General features: G+C 44.6%; 1 protein-coding gene across 2 annotated transcripts in view; it reads left to right on the top strand.

Annotated features, from left to right (window-relative positions):
- Positions 1-2884: 2884 nt before the first annotated feature.
- JAM2 (junctional adhesion molecule 2) overlaps positions 2885-22093 on the top strand; it is a 60895-nt gene continuing 41686 nt past the window's right edge. The window contains exon 1 of one of the 2 annotated variants that reach the window (XM_048868181.2): positions 2885-3460. In XM_048868181.2, coding sequence (XP_048724138.1) covers positions 3406-3460 — 55 coding nt within the window. In that variant the 5' untranslated portion in view covers positions 2885-3405. Of the gene's footprint in view, positions 3461-18274; positions 18294-22093 lie in introns of those variants that run through there. The other variant, XM_048868190.2, reaches the window with a different exon arrangement.

The following is a 22093-nucleotide window of genomic DNA, read 5'->3' as shown; positions in this document are numbered from 1 at the left end:
CAGGGTAATCAGATTCAGAACATAGAGAATCCCTCTAGGCAAAACGTTAAGTTACAAAAAGACACAAAACCAGGAATATACATTCCATTCAGCACAACTTATTTTATCAGCCATTTAAACAAAACAGAATCTAACGCATATATAACTAGATTGCTTACTGACTTTTTACAGGAGTTCTGACCTACATTCCTGCTCTGGTCCCAGCAAAAGCATCACACAGACAGAGGGAACCCTTTGTCCGTTTCCCCCCCCGCCTCCAGCTTTGAAAGTATCTTGTCTCCTCATTGGTCATTTTGGTCAGGTGCCAGTGAGGAGACGTTCTTATCTTAAGGTATGTCTACATTGCACATTCCTTCTGGCTGTATGTAGGGTATATACACTACATGCCTTCCTTAGCATGAGTATAAATAGCAGGGTAGGTGGCGAGGTACTGCTTAGGGGAGTAAAGAGACAGCTGAACGCTGTGGGTATGTAACCAGCTATATACCCTACACTGCTCTCTATGTGCCCAAGTAGTGCCTCCCCTGTCGATCCTGCTACTTTTAGCAGTGTAGTGTCCCACAGCTGCCTCCCTGCTTCTGGAGCCTGCCCCTGCCATAGTGAAAGATTGGGCACTGGGGAAAGGTCTAGTGGGAGGGAGGCAGAGGGGAAAGGCTCCAGCAGCTCCCCACTGCTACACACCACAGCATGGATAGCCTGCTTTTCACTGCACTGGGCAGCTATACATACCCTACATGCTTCTGCAAGTGGTGTGCAAGCCTTCTGAAATTCATTGTAAATTTTTCCTCTCAAATTTCATTCCATTACATCCCTTTATACCACCCTAAATAATTCCTTTCCATCCTGGGTGTGTTAATCCTTAGAATACTTGTAAATGATGATCATGTTCTAATCCAAGCCAAATAAATCAAAGTTTATTATTGTCACAGTTTGGTGCAGAAGCATCTCCTTGAACTTGTTCAAGATCTGTTGTAAAAACAAAAAGAATGGAGTTTTGCTGAGCAAAAGTGAAAGCTTCCAAATGTTTGATGGGATTTTATTGGTGGTGGAAGGAAGAAAAGAGTAAATGCACAAAAAGTCGAGGCAGCTACTGCAAGTGCTGCTGTGTCTGGATTTTTAATAGTGTGATTAAAAATCAGAAGCAAACAAATTAAAATGGAAGGTTATGAAGTCACTATTCTGGAAACCAAACAAATTGCTGAAGTAAGGCTTGTGAGAAAGCTCAACCTCAAATGTTCTAGAGTTTACTGTTACAAAAATGGATAGACATTTAGAAAATCAATGCCGTGATGACGATGTTCAGCTACCATGAAGAAAAATACATTAAAAGTGTTTTTCATGGATTATTCAATGTTTGTTTAATACATACACGCTTGACATCCCTTGCTAGTTCACCAGCTATTACTTACCAAGGGGAATGATAGCTTCACATGAGATTCCTAAAACTAGGAATATAAATGTTTTTCTCTCGTGACTCAGTTCTCTGCACTAATGCATATATATGAAGAAGTAAGCACTTTTGGAGAAAAGTGATAATTCTGTGAAACTGCTGACAGGAGTTAATTTGAGAATAATGAACTTTACTTCCCTGGGATTTATTCTTCCCATTTTCAATCAGGGTTATGAAATTTATTCTACAATTTCTGTCAGTTTAAAAAAATTATCACACACACAAAAATGAAATGAAGCCAGAACAGAATATGAAAAATATAATCCAAGACTTTTGACAGGATGCATACTTCTATTTAGAATCCTTTCTGAATCCTTCCCATTTGCTTTTCACTTTCTCTACATACTTTCTGCCTGAAGTGCTCAACATACTTAAAAATATATACTGAAATATAAAAAGTAACAGGTGTTGCTGGGAATACAAACAAAACTGCTGTATGTTTAAGATGGATTTACAATTGTTTTAACAAATTAGTTTTGCATTTGCTTGATTCTTCTAAACATGAGAAGAGCATCTTAGAATATCAGGGCTGGAAGGGACCTTAGGAGATCATCTAGTCTAACCCCCTGCTCAAAGCAGGACCAATCCCCAATTTTTGCCCCAGATCCCTAAATGGCCCCCTCAAAGATTGAGCTCACAAGCCTGGATTTAGCAGACCGAGGCTCAAACCACTGAACTATCTCCCCTGATCTTAGGAATCACTGGCAGGTCGAGTGATTGCAAGTGTGGAACTGATTCATAACTATTTGTAAAGACACTTTACATTTGTAGTGATTTAATAGTTATGTGTTTTACCTAGGAATATCTTTAAAATGTAAAACCAGCTTAGATCTCCCCCTTGTGGAGTCATTTACACTCTTTGAAAATTAGTGTAAAGTAGGTGGAAAATCAGAGGGGCAGCCATGTTAGTCTGGATCTGTAAAAGCAGCAAAGAGTCCTGTTGCACCTGCCGCGTTTAGGTGGAAAGTGCAACTTTATACACAGATTGACTTCACATGGTGCAAGAGAGTGGCGGAAAATCAGGCTCACTACGTTAAATGTAATAACTATTTGTCTGTTGTATAAATCCAGTCTTGTACCATTGAGGACAACGGTAGGTTTGCCAGTGACTTCAATTATCACAAAAATCAGTCTCTATATAATCTTTGGAGTAAGGATCCTGGCTCTTCTGATCCCAGCACTGTGAGAGTGCTACTGGAACATAAACAAATACAATAAATAAATAATACAATAATAATAATAAATAATACTTGAAAACTACCCTCGCATAGAATCAGAGATGTTTTATTTTTCTGTTCAAACTGCGCTCAGTGCAAGCTATTGTTCCAGGGCGTGGGGCAGCTGCGTAGGAAACTGGGATGATTTCACAGTGTTAGTGTAAAAGAAAAGTTACGTTTCCACTGTGCTTGCCAAGTGTGCATGCCACTGTGCATGGCCAAAAAGACGATCAGGAATTCATCAAGATTAACATGCATGTTCAGAGCTGCACAGAAGAAAACAGGGGCTGGAAGGTGGCTTGGTTTGGCTATTGCAGCCAGAGTAGATAGGATTCCCGTTACAGCTGGAATTCTCCGTTCATTTCACGGTTGCTCCACCCTTCCCCACCACCGGCTCTGTGTGGCTGTGTCTCACCTCTCCTGCCTTGGCAGCGGGGAACCTGTGCTGGATAAGGACAGCACTGACCAACATATAGAAGCGGCCCCAGTCCTTTCCGCTCTTGGGACCGTCTTCCCTGCAGCGTGACGGGCAGTGCTAGGATCCGGCAGAAACCTTCCTTCACACCCAGCCTGGGCGGCTGGAGAGACGCCTCCCCGCACGCAACTCCCCGAGAAGCCCCCGCTGGAGGGAGCCGGAGAGCCCCCGCCCCCGCCTGCAGGGCGCCGCGGGAGTCCCGCTCGCCGAGGCGCCCGGGGAGCTGCTCCAGCCGCCTCGCGGGAAGCAGCTGGTGCTGGAAGATGGCGAGCCGCAGCCTCCTGCCGCTTCTCCTCGGCACCCTGGGGGCTCTGTGCTGTAAGTGGCGCGTCGCTCCCCTCTCCGCCGCGGCCGGGCCCTGCTGCAGGGCAGGGCGCAGCCCCAGCCCCAGCCCCGCTGCTCCCTTTGTTCGGCCCGGCGCAGCCCCGGGGCCGGAGCCGCTGTGTCTCCGGGGAGCCAGCCGCGGGCGGGGTTTGATCCCCCTGCTGTGCTGGGAGTCGTGGCCCTGCCTCCCTGCAAGGGGGGGAGCAGGGACGGCCCGCTCCCTCTGCAGGCTGGAGCGGGCCCCGGAGCGGGCTGCGTCCAGAGCAAAGGGATGCGGGAATTGGAAAGGATGGAGCGGGGCTTATCGCTTGGGGTGGCGGGATATCTTCTGCGCTAGTCCGTAATGCTGTTGGTCGGACCAGTTTGGGGGGCGAGGAGCTGCTGACTCCTCCAGAAGGTGGCTGGGCTCCTTTCCTTCCAACCTGTTGCTTTAAGCTTCCCCTAGGAGCTCGGTGAAGACGAGTTTGCAGTGAGGGGGACCCGTTGCTGAATGGAGAGGTGCATCGCCTTGGCCGGAGGAAGGCTATGCAGGGCTGGAAGGTACCTGGACTTCTGGCCAGCCCCCTGCATTGAGGCAGGCCACGGTACACCTAGACCATCTCTGCCAAGTGTTTGTCCAGTCTGTTCTTAAAAAAAACCCCTCTAATGATAGGGCTTCCACAACCACCTGTGGAAGCCCATTCCGGAGTTTAACTCTCTTTACTGTTTTTAAAAAAAGTTTTTTCCTAATATCTAACCTAAATCTCCCGTGTTGCAGATTAAACAGTTTACTACTTGTATTACCTTTAGTGAATATGGAAAACAACTGATCACTGTCCTCTTTATAATGGCCCTTAACATATTTGAAGACTGTTGTCAGGCCCTGCCCATGTCTTCTTTTCTCATGACTAAACATACCACATTATTTTAATCTTTCCTCATACATCAGGTATTCTAAACCTTTCATCATTTTTTGTTCCTCTCAAATTTTTCCAATTTGTCCACATTTTCCTTAAAGTTTGATGCTCAGAATTGAACACAGTACTCCAGCTGAGGTCTCACCACTGCTGAGTAGAGTGACACACTTATCTCCCATGTCTTATGTACACCTCAGAAAGATATTAGCCTTCTTTGCAACTGTATCACATCCTTGACTCATTCTATTTGTAGAGCCACAAATATAATTCCTGGATTCTTTTCAGAACGACTGCTGCCTAGCCAGTTATTCCTATTTTGTAATTGTGCATTTAATTTTTCTTTCTTTCTGAAGTATAGTACTTTGTACTTGTCTTTATTGACTTTCAGACCAGTTCTCCAGTTTGTCATGGTTGTTTTTAATTCTAATTCTGTTCTCCAAAGTGCTTGCAACCCTTCCCAGCGTGGTATCATCTGCAAAATTTATAAGCATACTCTAAGTCATTAATGAAAATATTGAGTAGTACTAAACCGCAGACAGACTCCTGTGAGACCTCACTAGATATGTCTTCCCAGTTTGATAGCGAACCATTCCTAGCTACTCTTAGAGTACAACCTTTCATCCAATTGTGCATCCATCTTTTAATAATTTATTTTAGATCACATTTCCCTAGTTTGCTTATGACAATGTCATGTGGGACTATGTCAAAAGCCTTACTAAAGTCAAACTATATCACATCTACAGCTTCCCCCTCCACTTGCTAGTAATCCTGTCAAAGACGGAAGTTAACTTGGGTGCTTGTTATTTACATGGATTTGTCAAGAACAAACAAAAGCTCTTGGAGGCAAGGACTGCCTTTTCTGTGTTTGTACAGCACCTAGAACAATGTGGTTCTGGTACACGACTGGGGCTTCTAGGCACTAATGCAATAATAATAATAAATAATACCAAACCCTTGCCTGTAAAACCAACCTGTTTGCCTGCATGTTTAGGTCTCATACCGCACCTATCAATGTGGTAGCTTAGGCCTGGTCTATATTACAAAGTTAGGTTGATGTAAGTCGACTTGTTTGTGCACGTGTCTCTGGCTGATGTCAGGACCCTGTTATGGTGACGCAGTAAGTGTTTTACTGTGGTCAATAATGCAATACAAATATAATCTTTTCCAATACTGTGTCAGATTCTGCAGTTCTTTACCTCATGTTCCTTCAAATAGCAATTCGTGGGTGGACTTCTGAACTCTTGTGGAGTGCTATTGACTTCAGTAGAGCTTTGGATCAGGCCTCAAGTGAACAAAACTATTATTGTTTTCTTTGCGCCCAGGAGCAAAAGCCAAAATATGTATCCACCATAGAAATAAAAACAAACAGCTTCAGTACAAATGGGGGGAACATGTACTGATAAAAACAGAGAACATATTGAAACTACTGTATGTAACCTATTAAGTAGGCTTGTTTCAAAGCAAGTTGTTCATCTGCCTCAATAAGGCAGTTTTCAGGGTGATTTTTACAAAATAAAGAAGCGGTATCAGAGCTGAAATTTTTCTATGTCTGCAGAAAGTTTTAATGTATTATGTAAAACAGAGAAACCCCAAACTTTCCCTTGCACTTTCAGAAACTTGACACCATTCTATTGACAGGATGGTTCAAACGGTAACTCTTTTTTAAAGCAAAACAGAAAAGGGAAGTAAATCAGGAAAAAAATTGCCCTGCCCAGAGTGCACACTGAATATAAACGTGAGAAGTAGTAACAGTGGAAAAGAAATCTTCCGATTAACAGTGCGTAAATATGCAGCAAATTATGCCAAACATCTGATAAGAATGTATCATACATAGAATATATTTTACTGAATACCCTATAGTTTTATATCATACATTTAATTTGTTTTGCTGTCTCCAACCTCTTCTCATTTTAGTGATTAGATCTGACATCTGTTTCTGAGGTTGTGTGTGGAAATAACATTTTGAACTGAAATGTATATGTAGCAGTATCTCACTAATTCACAATGGACACCTAGAGTGAGATAATCTAGCCCGGGGTGGGCAAACTTTTTGGCCTGAGGGCCACATCTTGGTATGGAAATTGTATGACAGGCCATGAATGCTCACAAAGTTGGGGGTTGGGGTGAGGGCTCCAGCTGGGGGTGTGGGCTCTGGGGTGGGGCCAGGGATGAGGGCTTTGTTTGGGGTACCGGAGGGGGCTGCAGGCTGGGGGTGGAGCAGAGGGATTTGGCGTATGGGAAGGGGCTCTGGGCTAAGGCAGAGGGTTGGGGTGTAGGAGGGGGTACAGGCTCTGGGCTGGGGGTGTGCATTCCAGGGTGGGGCCAGAAATGGGGGGTTCAGGGTGTGGGAGGGTGCTTTGTGCTGGGGCAGGGGGTTGGGGTGCGGGGTGGGGGCTCTGAGCTGGTGCAGGGGAGGGGAGGGGTGAGGGCACCGGGTGCAGGCTCTGGGGTGGGGCTGGGGATAAGAGGTTTGGGGTGCAAGAGGGTGCCCTGGGCTGGGAATGAGGGGTTTGGAGGGCAGGAGGGGAATCAGGGCCGGGGCAGGGAGGTGGGATGTGGGAGGAGGGCAGGGGGGAAGGCTGTGAGTGGTGCTTACCTCAAGAAGCTCCTGGAAGCAGTGGCATGTCCCACTCTGGCTCCTACGTGGAGGCTTGGTGCCAGCCACGTGGCTTTGTGCGTTGCCCTGTCCGTAGGCGCTGCCCCTGCCGCTCCCATTGGCTGCAGTTCCCAGCCATTGGGAGCGGCAGAACTGGCACTTGGTTTGGGGGCAGCGTGCGGAGCCCTGTGGCTGGCTGCCCCTACACGTAGGAGCCAGAGGGGGGACATGCTGCTGCTTCCGGGAGCCATGCTGAGCCATGGCACGCATGGAGTGGGGCAAGCCCCCGACCCCACTCCCCGACAGGAGCTCAAGGGCCAGATTAAAAGGTCTGATGGTCTGGATGCGGCCCGCAGGCCATAGTTTGCTTACCCCTGATCTAGCCTTCAGTAGCCTGAGTGAAGGTTCCCACTGCATGGGTTGGCCATCTCCTATATGAGAGTGGAGGAGGAGGAGGTCACTGCCTCTACAGTACCATCTTCCTCTTTTCCCCCACCCTCCTCCCACTACTCTCCACAGCAGAACCTCCTTGACAGGGTAAGAGATTTGCTGCTGAGGAGAGGGTGGCCAGCCAGGGATAAGGAGGGAGGGCTGTAGGCAGCATCGGAGGGAAAGTGCCAATTACTGGCTCTTCTTTTTCTCTCCCTTATAGCTACCAGGCATTGAGAAAAGACTAGTTAATTTGGTTTGTTTCACCTATATGGGAGTGGGGACTTTTTGTTTAATTCCTTATTTGATTTCTTGCCTTTCCAGTGTTTGGAGATAGAAAGCTATTTGTCTCTTTATTTAGTGATACACATTTACAGTTGTTGTTCACTTTACAACTTTAGTTGTTGTTCAACACTTTACAGTTGTTAGTGCACTTTTTTGTCTTCAGATTTCCTTTTTTTTTTTTTTTTTTTGAGGGGGTGGGATGGGTAGAGGTCTGCTGATGCAACTGTGGGTGACAATTTACATCATGTACTCTAATGGAGACCATGTGAGCTTCCTAAGCAATGAGCTACCCATTCAAAATTTAAAAGGCCTGAAAGAATCCTCGAATGAGAATGAGCTGCGTTCATGGGATAGTTATAAGATCCAGGGGAATAAATGCATTAATCTAGATGTGTAGTGGTAGTGATTGTGGAAAGATCCCAATCGGGGCTTTAAATTCAGCCGGAGCTGTCTGAAGCAGAGCTCCGGTAAATTTTTTAAACCTGTGGGTCTAAAGCCCTGAGCCTTCGTGTGCCCCATGGGGCTGAAGCCCAGAGCCCTGAATGGGGGTGAGGGGCTATGGGAAATACTGTATTAGAATTTAAGCCTTGGTACCAATGAATCTAAAAGTGCATCAGACCTTTTATGAAGTTTCCAAAGTCCGATCAGTCTGATATTTTTTGCTCAGGTTGGTGTAAATCAGGATGAACTGTATTGAAGTGAATGGAGTTTCATTGGTGAAACTGACAGGAAAATCAGGCCCTGTATGTCCCTATGAGGACTTTACAAAGGCAGTATAGTGTCTTTGGCAAATGTTACAATGCACTATTCTGACCCACCTAATTCAATTCTGAGTAAGTTCAAAACACATATTCCTAGTTCTTGGAAAGCCCTAGTGCAGTAGTTCCCAAACTAGGGGCTGCCGCTTGTTCAGGGAAAGCCCCTGGCGAGCCGGACAAGTTTGTTTACCTGCCGCGTCCGCAGGTTCAGCCGATCGCAGCTCCCAGTGGCCGTGGTTCGCCGCTCCAGGCCAATGGGGGCTGCGGGAAGCAGCTGCCAGCACGTCCCTCAGCCCATGCCACTTCCTGCAGCTCCCATTGGCCAAGAGAGGTGAACCGCGGTACACTGGGAGCTGCGATCGGCCAAACCTGCAGACATGGCAGGTAAACAGACCAGCCCGGCCCTCCAGGGGCTTTCCCTGAATAAGTGGCACCCCTAGTTTGGGAACCACTGCCCTAGTGCAAAGGACCATTTTCAAGAATCTTTGAATAAGCCAAATATGGAGTTTTTGTGCCAAAACATCTTGGAGATAAAATATGACACAAAAACATAAGAATTCATGAAAGATGATTTATACCTATTTTCCAATATCCATATCTCAAACAAATTGTCTCATTCACCTAAAATTTGCCAAGAAATATCTCATAGGGTCACACATGCAAAACTTTGAATTATAAACAGCAATGGCATAGTATTAACCAGGGGTGGTTTTACCAGGTAAAAGCATAGGTTTTTTTACCAACCTGGGAAAAAACTAGTTTGTCCCAGTGTAAGGCATTCTCTATTTTAAAAACTGTTTGTTTAATGCACACCATATTGCACTTAGTTGTAATTACATGTCCGAATTGTGGTTACATAAGGCAGTAGACTTGAAGATTAATTTAGGATTGTACAAATAAAAACTAAAACTGTTGTGGGCATAATACTAATATGTGTAACTATAATACTGAATGTCGGAATACCCTTTGGTTTGAGATTTTCTCAAGGAAGTTGTACACGTCATGACTCAAGTTTCAGTTTTCAATATTATATGAGCAAAAGTTGAAAACATTTGATTATATGAAAACAACAATGCAGAGTTGTGGGCTAGAAGCATGCAGAGCTGCAGACTACCAGTCCAGGTCCATTTGGCCAAGCAGCATTCTGTATCATAAGACCAACTTTGATTTAGTGGATAGACTGCGCCCATTTCTCATTTTGAATTGATTCATTCTGTGCTTGCTGAACACTGATGCAGTTGCACCCCCAGTTCTATGAAGTCACATGGAATATCAGCACTGGAACATCAGATTTTTCTACCATGTTACAGGAGAAGCATTTGCCTTAATAGTGGATGAAAAATTGATCTCTAGTCTGGAGCTCCTTCTGCTAGAAATGCAATTAAATATGGCAGAAAGTCAAGATTTTTGCTGAGCAACCACTGACTTCCAGTTTCTTCTTCTTCAGCTGACAATTCCTTTCTTGCATACTTTGGATAAGGGAAGTTGGCCAACATGTGTACAGGAGTAATTGCCTCAGGAACTCTTTTATACTTTTGCTTTGTGTGGTGCAAGATCTCCACTTATCAGGAAATACATACAACATCAACTATTGATGTGTCCCTTTTGGAGTATGTCAAGTGCCACAACAACCAGTTTCAATTGACTGATCAAGTTCTTTGCTTCTCAGTAAATCCCTTGATTATTAATTATATTGACCACTCTATCTTCAAGTTCTACATCATGATGGCTCACAATCCTGAGACAATGTGGCTGACTTTTAACATACATTTCCAGGCATGTTGTTTGACTGGTCCATCATGTGTCACCAGGGATTTGCAGTTTTACAGATCCTTAGCATTCTTTTAATGAGGCTCCAGGCTGATGGTGAATATGGAAATACTTTTGTAAATCTACATGTTTCATCAAAGGACTTGGTGTAAGGTCTTGTCAAGTGAAATTAGCCAACGTGATGCACATCTATATGTAACCAAATTGTTGATATCTTGTTCCAGCTCACTTCTCACACTTTGCATCTTTTCCCCATTGTCTGTCAGGTAACTCTTAATAACCACAACTATACGGGTCATTTGCTAATGCCTTGACTTCCCCTGACACTGAAACACAGTACTTTTCAGTCTTATTGCTTCCAGTGTCAACCGCTGATACGTAAACGTCATTTTTCTCTAACTCCGTGGTTCTCTAACTTTTGTACTGGTGACCCCTTTCACATAGCAAGCCTCTGAGTGCGACTCCCCCGCCTTTATACATTAAAAACACTTTTTAATATATTTAACACCATTATAAATGCTGGAGTCAAAGAAGGGTTTAGGGTGGAGGCTGACAGCTCACGACCCCCCATGTAATAACCTCATGAACCCCAGTTTGAGAACCCCTGTTCTAACTGCACCCAGTTCATTGGAGTAACGTGCACAGCCATCTTGTGTTAATGTAACTGCTTTTCCATGTAATTTGTTGCATGCTTCTACCCTCAAGCTATCAGTGACTGCATCTAACAGTTCACCAGCTATTTGCTTTTGATTGGGTGCTTTGTAATCTGGCCCTCAGTAGCTAATCCATTGCTTGAAAATTTGCATGTTCAGTAACAGAAAAGGAAATATTACAGCCATATTTTTTTTTCCAAATTTCAAGCCTAGCTTTTTGTTTCAATTCTGGTTCTTTTTGTTGCAAACATTTGTGGTTGAAAAACCGTGATGCTTCCTCCTGGTTCGTGGCTGACCTGGATCTGATTTTCCTTTGATGTACCTGGCAATGCAGTATTATTATATCAGTACCTTCATCCTCAATCTGATGCCAGTACTCACATACATTTAGCTGAAACCAGTGATTGTTTTGTCTGTTTTTTCAACTGTACTTTGCAAAATGTCTTCTCATACGGTCTGCCTTCCAAATCACTTTTTCTTTTCAATTTCTGCATCTAAGACTCTCTCTCTTGCCATTTTCATGAATTTTCTCAATATCCATTAATTGAGTCAAGTGGTCTTGCCCCTTTCCTCATACTGAAATATTTTGACTTGAATCCCTGTGCTCCCAGAGTTCAGCTGCACACCAGATCAGGAGACAGAGGACTGGACTGGATAGTTAGTTTGGGAGCGTACCACAAAGACTTCAACTTCAGAATCTGGGAATTCACCATCTTTATTTGCTAAACAAAAATAAAATTTGCATTCCTAAAGAGAAGGAGAATTCCCAGCTTCAAAAATTTCAGTTTCTGTTTGGGGTAGCCAAGTCAATAGCATAAACATTAGGTTGAGGCTTGGTTTGTTTAATTTTATTTCCTTTAATTAAAATTACAGACAACATAACTGCAAAACTATTATCAAATTGCTAAATGTTTTTTAGTAATTTTCATTACTATAGTCCTAATTTTATTCTTTGTGGTTTCCTGGTTTAAACAGGTATTTATCAACACCCTGTCCAAAACTAGTTTTTCCTAGGAAATTGCCAACCGTGCCTATAAAGGATGCAAAGATGTGCGTGAGGAAAATCAGACTTATAAATCGGGCTCTATACCAGAGGTAGGCAAACTATGGCCCGCGGGCCACATCCGGCCTGCGGGACTGTTCTGCCTGGCCCCTGAGCTCCTGGCCCAGGAGGCTAGCCCCCGGTTCCTCCCCCACTACTCCCCCTCCCTCGCAGCCTCAGCTCACTGCACTGCTGGCGCAATGCTCTGGGCAGCAGGGCTGTGAGCTCCTGGGGCAGTGCAGCTGCAGAGCCCAGCCTGACCCGGTGCTCTGTGCTGCACGGTGCGTGGCTGGCTCAAGCCGGGCTGCGCGGCTCCCTGTCCTGGTGCAGCCACGCCGCCAGCCACTGGTGCTCCAGGCAGCGCAGTAAGGGGCCAGAGAGTGGGGGAAGAGGGTTGGATAGAGGCCAGGAGAATTCAGGGGGTGGTCAGGAGCCAGGAGTGTGGACAGGGGTCGGGACGGTCAGAGGGCGAGGAACAGGGGGGTTGCATGGGGGCAGGAGTTCCGGGGGTGGTCAGGGGACAGGGAGAAGGGGTGGTTGGATGGGGCAGAGGTCCCTGGGGGCGGCACTCAGGAAGGAGGGGGGGGTTGGAATGGGGCGGTGGAGGGCAGTTAGGGGCGGGGGGTCTGGGGGCGGTCAGGGAGAAGAGGTGGTTGGATGGGCCAGGGGTCCTGGGGGGGCAGTCAGGAAGGAGAGGAGGGGTTGGATGGGTGGCAGCGGGCAGTTAGGGGTGGGGGGCCCGGGGGCGGTCAGGGGACAGAGAGTGGGGGGGCGGGAGTGGATGGGGGGAGTCCGGGGGGGGGCGAGAAGCAGGTGGGGGTGGGGGCTGGGCCATGCCTGGCTGTTTGGGGAGGCACAGCCTCCCGTAACTCGCCCTCCAGACAATTTCTGACACCCGATGCGGCCCTCAGGCCAAAAGGTTTGTCTGCCCCTGCTCTATACTGTCTATAATTCTGTGGCCATGGAAGCGATGGCAGAATATGCCTTTTGCTTCAGGACATAACATTTTATTTAGAATGAAATTAATCTGGCTCCTGTCCAGATTTATTAGTGGAGAGAAGTTAAGCCTGATCTAAACACAGGGAGGTTTTGTGTGCCAGGATAATTATTTTGGTTAGGGCTGTGACTTCTTTTTGTTTCTACTAAAATAGTTATACCATTATAAGACCTAGTGTGGGCACAATTATATTGTTATAAAGGTTCTTAAACTCTTGCAGCCCACGCCTGAGTTATACTACAAAGTTAGGTAAATGGAAGTCACCTGACATTGACCTAGTTGTGTATGTGTATACACTTAAATATGTCTCCCACTGATGTAAGCTCTCTGTTATGCCAACATAGTAACACCGTCTTCCTGAGTGGCGTTGAGCCATGGTCGATGTATTGAGGTCAGTGCTGCATGAATGCAGATGTTGTGTTGCCTGTGTCAACCCTAACAGTCCTCCAGAAGCTGTCCCACAAAGGCCAACACTGACTGCTGTGGTCACAATTGTGAACTCCACTGCCCAGGGGTCACAGAGACCAGAAGCCCTGCCCTTTTAAAACCCTGCAAATTTTTGAAATGCCCTTTTCCTGATTGTCCATCTTGGCACACCTAGCAGCTCTTCACCGTTATGTGCAACTGCCCAGCTGACCATTCCAGCTATGTGTTCCAAGTGCACTCCAGACTAGAGTAGACAAGAGGTATTGGATCTCCTGGACCTGTGAGGGGAAAAACACTGTGCAAGCACAGCTACAGACCACGCACAAAAATGTAGACATCTACGATTGGATTGCATGGGGGATGCAGGAGAAGGGGTATGGCAGAGATCAGCAGCAGTGCTGAATGAAAGTGAAGGAGCTGCGGCAGGCATATCAGAAGGCCAGGGAGGACAACAGTTGATCCAGTGCTGAGCTACAGACCTGCCACTTTTACAAAAAGCTGCATGCCATCTTGGTGAAGACACCGCCACCGCTCCACACACCACTATGGATACCTCCGAGGAGCCTGAGTCACAGGCTCCTGGCATGAACAGCAAGATGATGGGGGACATGTGACTGGGGGAGCCAGCTGTACCACAAGCCAGGACCTGTTTGAGACTCCACTGCAGTCCAGTCAGTCCTGGCAATCGATCACAGATGAGCCCAATGCAGGGGAAGGGACCTCAGGTAAATGTGTAAATGTATCTCCCATTACAGTGATGGCATCCCCAACTTACCAGGATACAGCTAGTGACTTTGAGTTAATTATATGTAGTAGAAGAGGTAGCAGTACAACAAAGAGAGAGAGAGAGAGAGAGAGAGAGAGTTGCTATCTACTTTTCATTCTCCTATAGATTTTAGGCAGGGGGGCCATATGGAGCAGCTTCTGTGTACAGGGATGTCCCTTGAATCCGCCTGAGAGCTCTGGAGGAAATGTTTTCATGGTGGTACTCTGCAGTCTTCTCCCAAAGGTTTAGACTCCTTTTCCTTCTTCTAGGGTAGGAAACTTTCCCATGTCAGTGGGTGATATACTTCAATGTCACCTGTTGAATTTACAGGCTAGCAGCATGTGGGCCCAGGTGGCTTTGGGATGCCAGCAGCAGTTGTGCTCTCTGCCTTTGTTATTCTCAGGAGTGAGAGATCAGCTAAAATCACCACTGCCTGTGGAAAATGGTGCCTGTATTTAACCCCATTGTCCTGTACTCATGGTTTCATGCAACTGAGCAATTCTCTCGTCATTTCCTTCACCTCTGGCAGGCCATACTCACCATGGCCGGTGGTGTGAATGGCATTGTGCACAAGCATGCTGAAGCAGAAGTGTCAATAAGCATGTTTTGTTTAAAACTTTAGGGATGCAAGGGACAGGCGTTCTGAATCTTATGTTTTTTGCTTTCCAGTAGGACTATATTGACAATGTAAAATGTGTGTTTTATCTGTAACTGCTGCCATTGTGGCCTTGAGGGTCTCCCCCTCCACACCCATGGAATGCCTGAGCCAGATAAGGAGCAAAAAGAAGAGGACTTGGGATGACCTGTTCAGTGAGGTCCTGCAAGCCAGTGCTGCGTCAGCCCATGGAATGCCTGAGCCAGATAAGGAGCAAAAAGAAGAGGACTTGGGATGACCTGTTCAGTGAGGTCTGCAAGCCAGTGCTGCATCAGCCCATGAACAGAGGGCCTCGAGGATGAATATTGTAGACTGTATGAAGAGGGAAATGGGAGACAGGCCCAGGAATGAGAGAGGGGAGTACATTAGGACATAATGGGGCTTTTCTAGCAGCAAACACAGATGTTACAAGTTCAACAATCCCAGGCTCACCTTTCTTTGCATTCCATGGAGAACTCCAGTATAGCACTTCCCTATATCCCCCCGACAGTGTTCCATGTGGCATCTGGGGCTGCATCCCTACCCCTACCATTCCATATCGAGGAACATGAAGGTCAATCAAAGCTTTACATGCATGGACCCTTGAGAGCCACTGCTGATATATATGTAAGCTAAAATGGACATGAATGTTCCTTCCTCTTCTTTAAGGTTCTCATGTATTTTGCTTTTAACTTGCACAGAATTTTTTAGAGAGTTTTTGTTACTCATCTTTATTTGTTCACAACATGTGCCTCACTTATTGTACACAGTGACACAACAGATCGGATCAGTGACAAACACAGTGTAATAGTCATAAATATATAGCAAGCATCAGTGTTCTGTTCACAGATGTGCATGAAGCACCGCACAATTCCTAACAGGTCCCCAAAACATCAGGGTCAGGTAGAGCATAGTACACCACACTGCATTACTATGGCTCACGGTTAAAGTGCTCTTTCACAGCCTCCCTGAGCTGTATAGCTCTGCATTGATCTCTTCTGATAGTCCTTGTGTCTGGCTGTCCAAACTCAGCAGACAGCTGCTCCATCTCCGCTTTCCACCACAGTGGCAACATTTCCTTCTTTGCTTCACAAATATATGTTGCAGGACACAGCAGTTAGCTATAACTGTTAGGATATGTCTCTAACTGAGATCCAACCTTGTCAGTAAACAATGCCAGCTTCCCTTCAGTCTACTAAGAGCACATTCAACTGTCATTCTGCATCTGCTGAGCTGATAGTTGGATCTTTCCTTGGTGCTGTCAAAGTGGTTACTGGTGTACAGCTTCATGAGCCAGGGGAGCAAAGGGAAGACCGGGCAACCAGGATCGCTAGTGGCATTTCAACATTGCCAATGGTAATCTGCCAGTTGAAGAAAAAAAGTCCCTGGTTGTAGCTTTCTGAACAGATGTGAGCGTCATGCACCTTCCCCGACCACTGAACACTGATGTCAGTGAAGCATCCTGGGTGGTCCATCAGACCTTGCGTAGCCACAGAAAAATAGCTCTTTCTGTTGATGTACTCTGTGCGGAGGTCATTTGGTGCCAAAACAGGGATGTGTCTGCTGTCTATCACTTCACCACAGTTCAGGAACCCCCCTTGCTGCAGATCCATCCATTATGTCCTGTACATTACCGAGAGTTGCAGTCCTGTGTAGCAGGAGGCAATTAATGGCCCTGTACACTTGCATGACAGCAGCCCTGACAGTGGATTTTCCAACTGCAAGATGACTTCCCACTGCCTGGTAGCAACCTGGAGTTGCAAGTTTCTACAGTGCAATCACCACTCGTGCCTCCACTGTCCATGCAGCCCTCATGCTGGTGTTCCTGCGCTGGATGGCTGGGGTGAGCTCAGCACACAGATTCAGGAATGTGGCCTTGTGCATCCAAAAGTTCTGCAGCCACTGCTTGTCATCCCACACCTGCATTGTTACGTGATTCCCCCTCAGTCAGTGCTTGTTTCTCAGACCCAGAAGCAGCACTCCACTGTTTGCAGCTGCTCCATGAATGCCACCGACAATCTTGAATTGTGTTCCACAGCAATCTGACCTCCAGGAGATTGTCCTATTCCCTGCTGCTCTTCTTGCAGCTCTGCAAATACCAGAGGTCTGTGTGTCCCATGTTTTAAACGCACATGACAGTAGGGCAGAGCTGTACAAACTCCATGCTTCTGTCAGAGATGACAAACAAGAAGTCCCATGCAGGTTTGTGGGATTTTCAAAATAGTCATGGAAATTATGGGATAGAGATAGCATTTTGGGGTGGAGGAAGTTGCACGATAGGAACTTGAGTCCAAGGTCCCAGGGTTAACTCGTGTGACTCTTTGGCCCACCATGCATTGCCATAAGTTCCCAAAAGATAGTGCACTGGACTGTGGTGAGTTGCACATTGGGATATCTACCATGGTGCACCACACTAGGCATCAAAACAAGCTCTCTTGGTGAGTACGCAGAGCACCGATGCAAGGAGCCAAGTGTGCAAGCGCACAAGTGATAGACTAAATGTGGCAGCTTCATGCTGACGTAACTTGTGTCGGCAAAAGTTTGTAGCATAGATATGCCCTCATTCTCTTTCCTGTGCAGGTACTGACATCCTACTAAGGATCTGGCGCACATACTCTGTGACCTGGCTTAAATGACGCAATCTATGAGAAAAATATATGAGCAACTGAAACTCTTTTTATTTATTGCAACAATTCTATCAGGAGTTTTGTCCCCACAAAATTTTGAGAATGTTTTGAATAAACTACTGGTTTTTTTCTTGAGCAAGATGATACAAAGTGTTTCCTAGAAGCAAAGCTCACCTCTTTATGGCAGGGAAATAAGTTTTGAAAATCATTAGTATTTTATTCTGAACTCATTCCTCACAGAAATGTTGGAAGTTTAGTGTGTAAGAATAAATGTCTTCCCTCTTTCTTCATTTTAGTTTTTGCTTTAATAATTATTCCCCAATAAGAAACATTTGTTGATTTCACACACATCCAGTAGAAGATTTATGATAGCTGCTTTTGTTGACATCCTTTCAGTTTGGATGCATTGGCCAACATGAAAGGTAGTAGAAATTCTAGTTTGTATTTTCATTATAGTCCTGTCACCTTAATATCATGTACTGAAAGGAATATCTTGCCCTGCAGGAGGAATTCTGTTGAATAATGTTGCATTCCTGTTTAGAACCACCTACCAAAGCGTGTTCTTCCTTCTGGAGAGGTGGAATTTTAAAGCTGTAAGAGTTACAATGAGTGAAATAGTTATTTAAAGTGAGACTGTTGGCCAGGTTAACCTATTCTGGGGGAAAAATTTACAAGAGAAATCTCTGTGAGGATCCCTCAGTTCTGCTGGAGAATCATAGTTTCCTTTCTCCTCTCTGTGCTTTGCTGTATAGACTGCAAGACCATACCCCACACCTCCATCCCCAAAAACCTCCACTGAACCCCAGGGATCTGAGAGTATACTGGCATTTCGTCTGGAAGTCAGGGCCACCTGCATAGAGGTCTGCTCAAATTCTGTGCCCCCACCATGACCTGTCCTGCTCCCCAGTCCAAGGGAATCCCTGCCCTGGAGGTGGTTCAACAGAAAAGGTAACAACACAGCCCCTAGCTATGTTATCTCAGTAAGCTATCCCCTGTACAGAAGAGAGAGAATGTGCGTGTCCTATTGGTCCCAGTCCAACATCTGCCTTCCCCTGCTCAGATCTCTGGCCCTAGAGAGGTGGCTGACCCCATTGCCTACTGTGGATAGATCTGGAGATGGTAGAGCCATGCATAGTGGGAACCCTCTGCATGCAAATCTCTGTAATACAGTTTCACCTCCAGCCCCCTTGTGTCTGAGGCATAGGCACAAGGGGACAGAATTAAGGCTGAATGTTCAACCCTCACTTTTGCAGTTTCCTTACCCTGAGAGCTTGTTTGTTTTCTCCCCACTTTTAATGTTGCAATAACACATGCTTTTTGTTGGTGCAAGGAATATGTATTATGTTAATTCTAGCTGTTTTCTTTCAGACTCTGCATCTTACTTATGTCAAATCTACTAAAGAATATATTTTTTAAATCTTTTAAAAATATATAGTATGTTTATATATGGCTTCCTCTCTGGATCCTACTGAGAATTAGCTTCTTGGTATGCCCCTGTTCAGTGAGACAGGACCCTCTGCAGTGTGTGAGATATTCTAGTTATAGAAACCATACATAATTCCCTTTTAGAACTAATTTAAAAATTGCCTTTTATTTCCTAGAACTATATCTTATCTTTTAGGATCAGATATATCCATATAACCTTGTATGCTATCATACTTCCTGCTGACACATACAGTCTCTTTAGTGGTAATATAGATTGAATTTTCCTTGTGAGAGATGAATTTTGAGACCAGTTCTTTAGCCCTGAGCTAGGCTGTCTATTTAGTGTGACTGACTGACCTGCAGAAAGATTTAGCATGATGGAATTGCAAGGCATATTATATAAAATAAGTAAATCCCAACCCTAATCTAATAATCTTTCATCTCTCTTTCAAACCAGAACAATATCCACTAAACAAGAGCCTGTCCATCCACTTTCACCGGATTCTGTCTCTCAAATCAGTGAGCCATTTTAGAAACTCCTTTTTTTTTTTTTAACACGAAGCGGGGAGGTTTTATTTGGCCTGGTTCCCTAACAAACAGATAAGTCCTGTTTAACACGCTTATCTAAAGGAAAACAAAAATACATTCAGAATGGCAACTGTTCACACAGTCCATGAAGCTGTTTTTTACTGACAGCAACTGACACATCATTTATGTCTGTTATGGGAGACCATCTGTATATGCCAAGGCTGTATGGAATGCTTAGTGAAGATCTATTCTGAAAAGTTGCTATAGCAGAAATAGAATCTTCTTTAATGAGTAGATCTGCTACTCATCTAAGATCTGCTTAATATAGTGAAAGAATTAAGAGTTTTTTCCCTCCCTGACAATCTTGTGGAACAGACACAGATTTGGGAGAGATGACTTACACATCAACAAAATTCATAACAAAGTTCCAGTGTCGTGTCTTCATGATGAATTGTTTTTAATTTTAACTGATCAAATTTGATATGCAAATTGAAAGACAATAAATGCAGCTTTTTTCTCCCCAAGATTCATTTTTCAGAGGGAATCTGAATTTTTAAGGTTTACTTCCTGATTCAGAGTTCTGCCTTTTGGAATTTCATTTCCATCCTATGTAACAAAACACTTTTGGTTCTAGCAGTGTAATTCTGGAAAAGAGGCTGCTTTTTTTGTCTCCCTACTGGTTAGCATTGCAGACTTCCTTGTGTGGTAATCTCCGTCACAGAAAGCTTGGTTCAGAAATCATGATCTTTATAATCAAGCCAGTTAAATAATTTACTTCCTCTGTCTTACTCTGTTGTACACCTGCTGGGTCTTATTTGAGACAAGGGAAGGCTAAGTGAGTTTACCAGTTAACTTTACGATCAGTGGTCCAGTTCATTTGTTTTCGATTTATACAATAGTTGCTTTGAGGGCAGAGAGGGAAGAAATAGCACTTCAAGACAATTCAAGATAATATAGTAACCACAGTAGTTGTTGATCCATTAGTGAGGTTGTATGTTAAGTAGAACTAAAAATAAAAAGTGTGTGTGGGGGGGGTCCATTTCTCCCCACTTGCATCAATTTATTGACTAGCTCACAGATTAAGAAACCTGGGTCATCCTGTAGCCCCTCTCTCGTCCATTCCATTCGTTTTTCTTTACTTGTTGTCTGTCCTTGTATACTTGATCCTCACAGATTTTACAATCTGCCTTTTTATTCCATGTTTGTACAGTGACTACCACAATAGGTCCCCATCCCTAACTGGAGCTTCTGCCTGCTCCTTTAACACAAATTTTTAATAATAATAGCAGTGTCATCCGAAACTGGAATATGAAAAGGAATCTGGTTTTAACAAATGGATAACACAAAAGAAATAAACATTAGGGTCTGGACTAAAGCATGAGATAATCCTCCAATTGCTAATTTAAATTTAACCCTTGAACTACCAACACCCATATGTGGATATTCCAGTTACATTAAAACACATACTTTTCTGAGACTTGCACTGTGGATACTGGACCAGGGGGAAAAGATTAGACTGCTTTGGAGCTGCAGGCCAGACAAAAAATATCCTGCCATGTCAGATTTTTCACTGTTTTAAACTCTTATTTATGTTAATTTAAATTTAGTGCCAGGCTAGCAGTGCTCTGTAAAATTGCCCATAACACGATTTAAATTAAAACTACCTGAACTATAGTAGGAGCAGCAGTATGGCTAAACCCAAGCCCTCAAAAATCATGAGGTTAGGAGAAAAGCATGAGATTTTTAAACAATAATAAATATACTGGGCTCTTTTTGTTTACCTTCTGACTTGTGAGCATTTAGGCTTCACTTGCTTCATGTTTTCAAGCATTTCTATACAACTGTGAGTGCTAAAAACTAAACAAGAAAGCGAGAAAGAACTGAGATTTTCATGCAATCTCTTGCTTCCAAGAGCTAGGGCTTTAGAGAAAACGCCAAATATCATGAGTGTACCAACAAAATTGTGAGAGTTGGCAACACCTCTGAAAGAGAACCTGAGCTGTGGGGAGACAGAATCAGGGGTACATAATGGCATGAGGGCAAGCTCCTGTGTATAACAGAGCTGCAATTTTCCTCCCTGGTTTATACTAAAGGAAGACTAGCAAGAGCCATAGTGAGCCCAGAGAGAGTCAAAGAGCGTGAAATGTACAAAGCCCTGCAGCAGGCATTCTGATGGGCAGAAAGAGATGTTCTTTTGTAACTTATGTAATGTGATTACTTAAAGCCCCCTTGAGTGCCTTTTAAAATACTGCCACATGACATCATCAAGTTGAAATCCTCCTCCTCCTCCCTGGCTCTGTAGACTATAGAGCTCCTTGGCTGTTCTCACAATTTGCTCCCTCCTCTTTCTGTCCGGTGCATACTTTTTCCGTTGATGATAATTCACGCTAAGAACTATTAGGTCTTGCTCAATCTTATCACTCCACCTTCTCCTTGGTCGGCTGCAAGCCTGGATACCATAAGTATACCCTTCTAAGAGATACTTAGCTGGTCTGTCTTCTGTCATCCTAACTACATGTCCTGACCACTGAAGTTGTTAGGATTTCACTACACTTAATCTCCCGCACTTCCCTATTAAATTTTCTGCACTCATCACTGCACTCGTCACTGTTACTGGCCCAAAACTTCATCTCAGCACTTCATCTCAAAGGTATTTAGCTGTACCCAGGTCTCACATCCATATAAAACAATAGGCCTTGTAAGTGGTCTTGTATATCTGAAGCTTGGTCTTTCTCAGTTTTTTCTGGAGCTGAAAATTCTCAGCAGAGAAAAGTAAACAGGTATTTCTGCTCTGC

Source organism: Caretta caretta, chromosome 1, assembly GCF_965140235.1.
Source record: "Caretta caretta isolate rCarCar2 chromosome 1, rCarCar1.hap1, whole genome shotgun sequence".
Lineage (NCBI taxonomy): Eukaryota > Metazoa > Chordata > Testudines > Cheloniidae > Caretta > Caretta caretta.
This window is presented reverse-complemented; position numbering and strand designations above follow the sequence as displayed.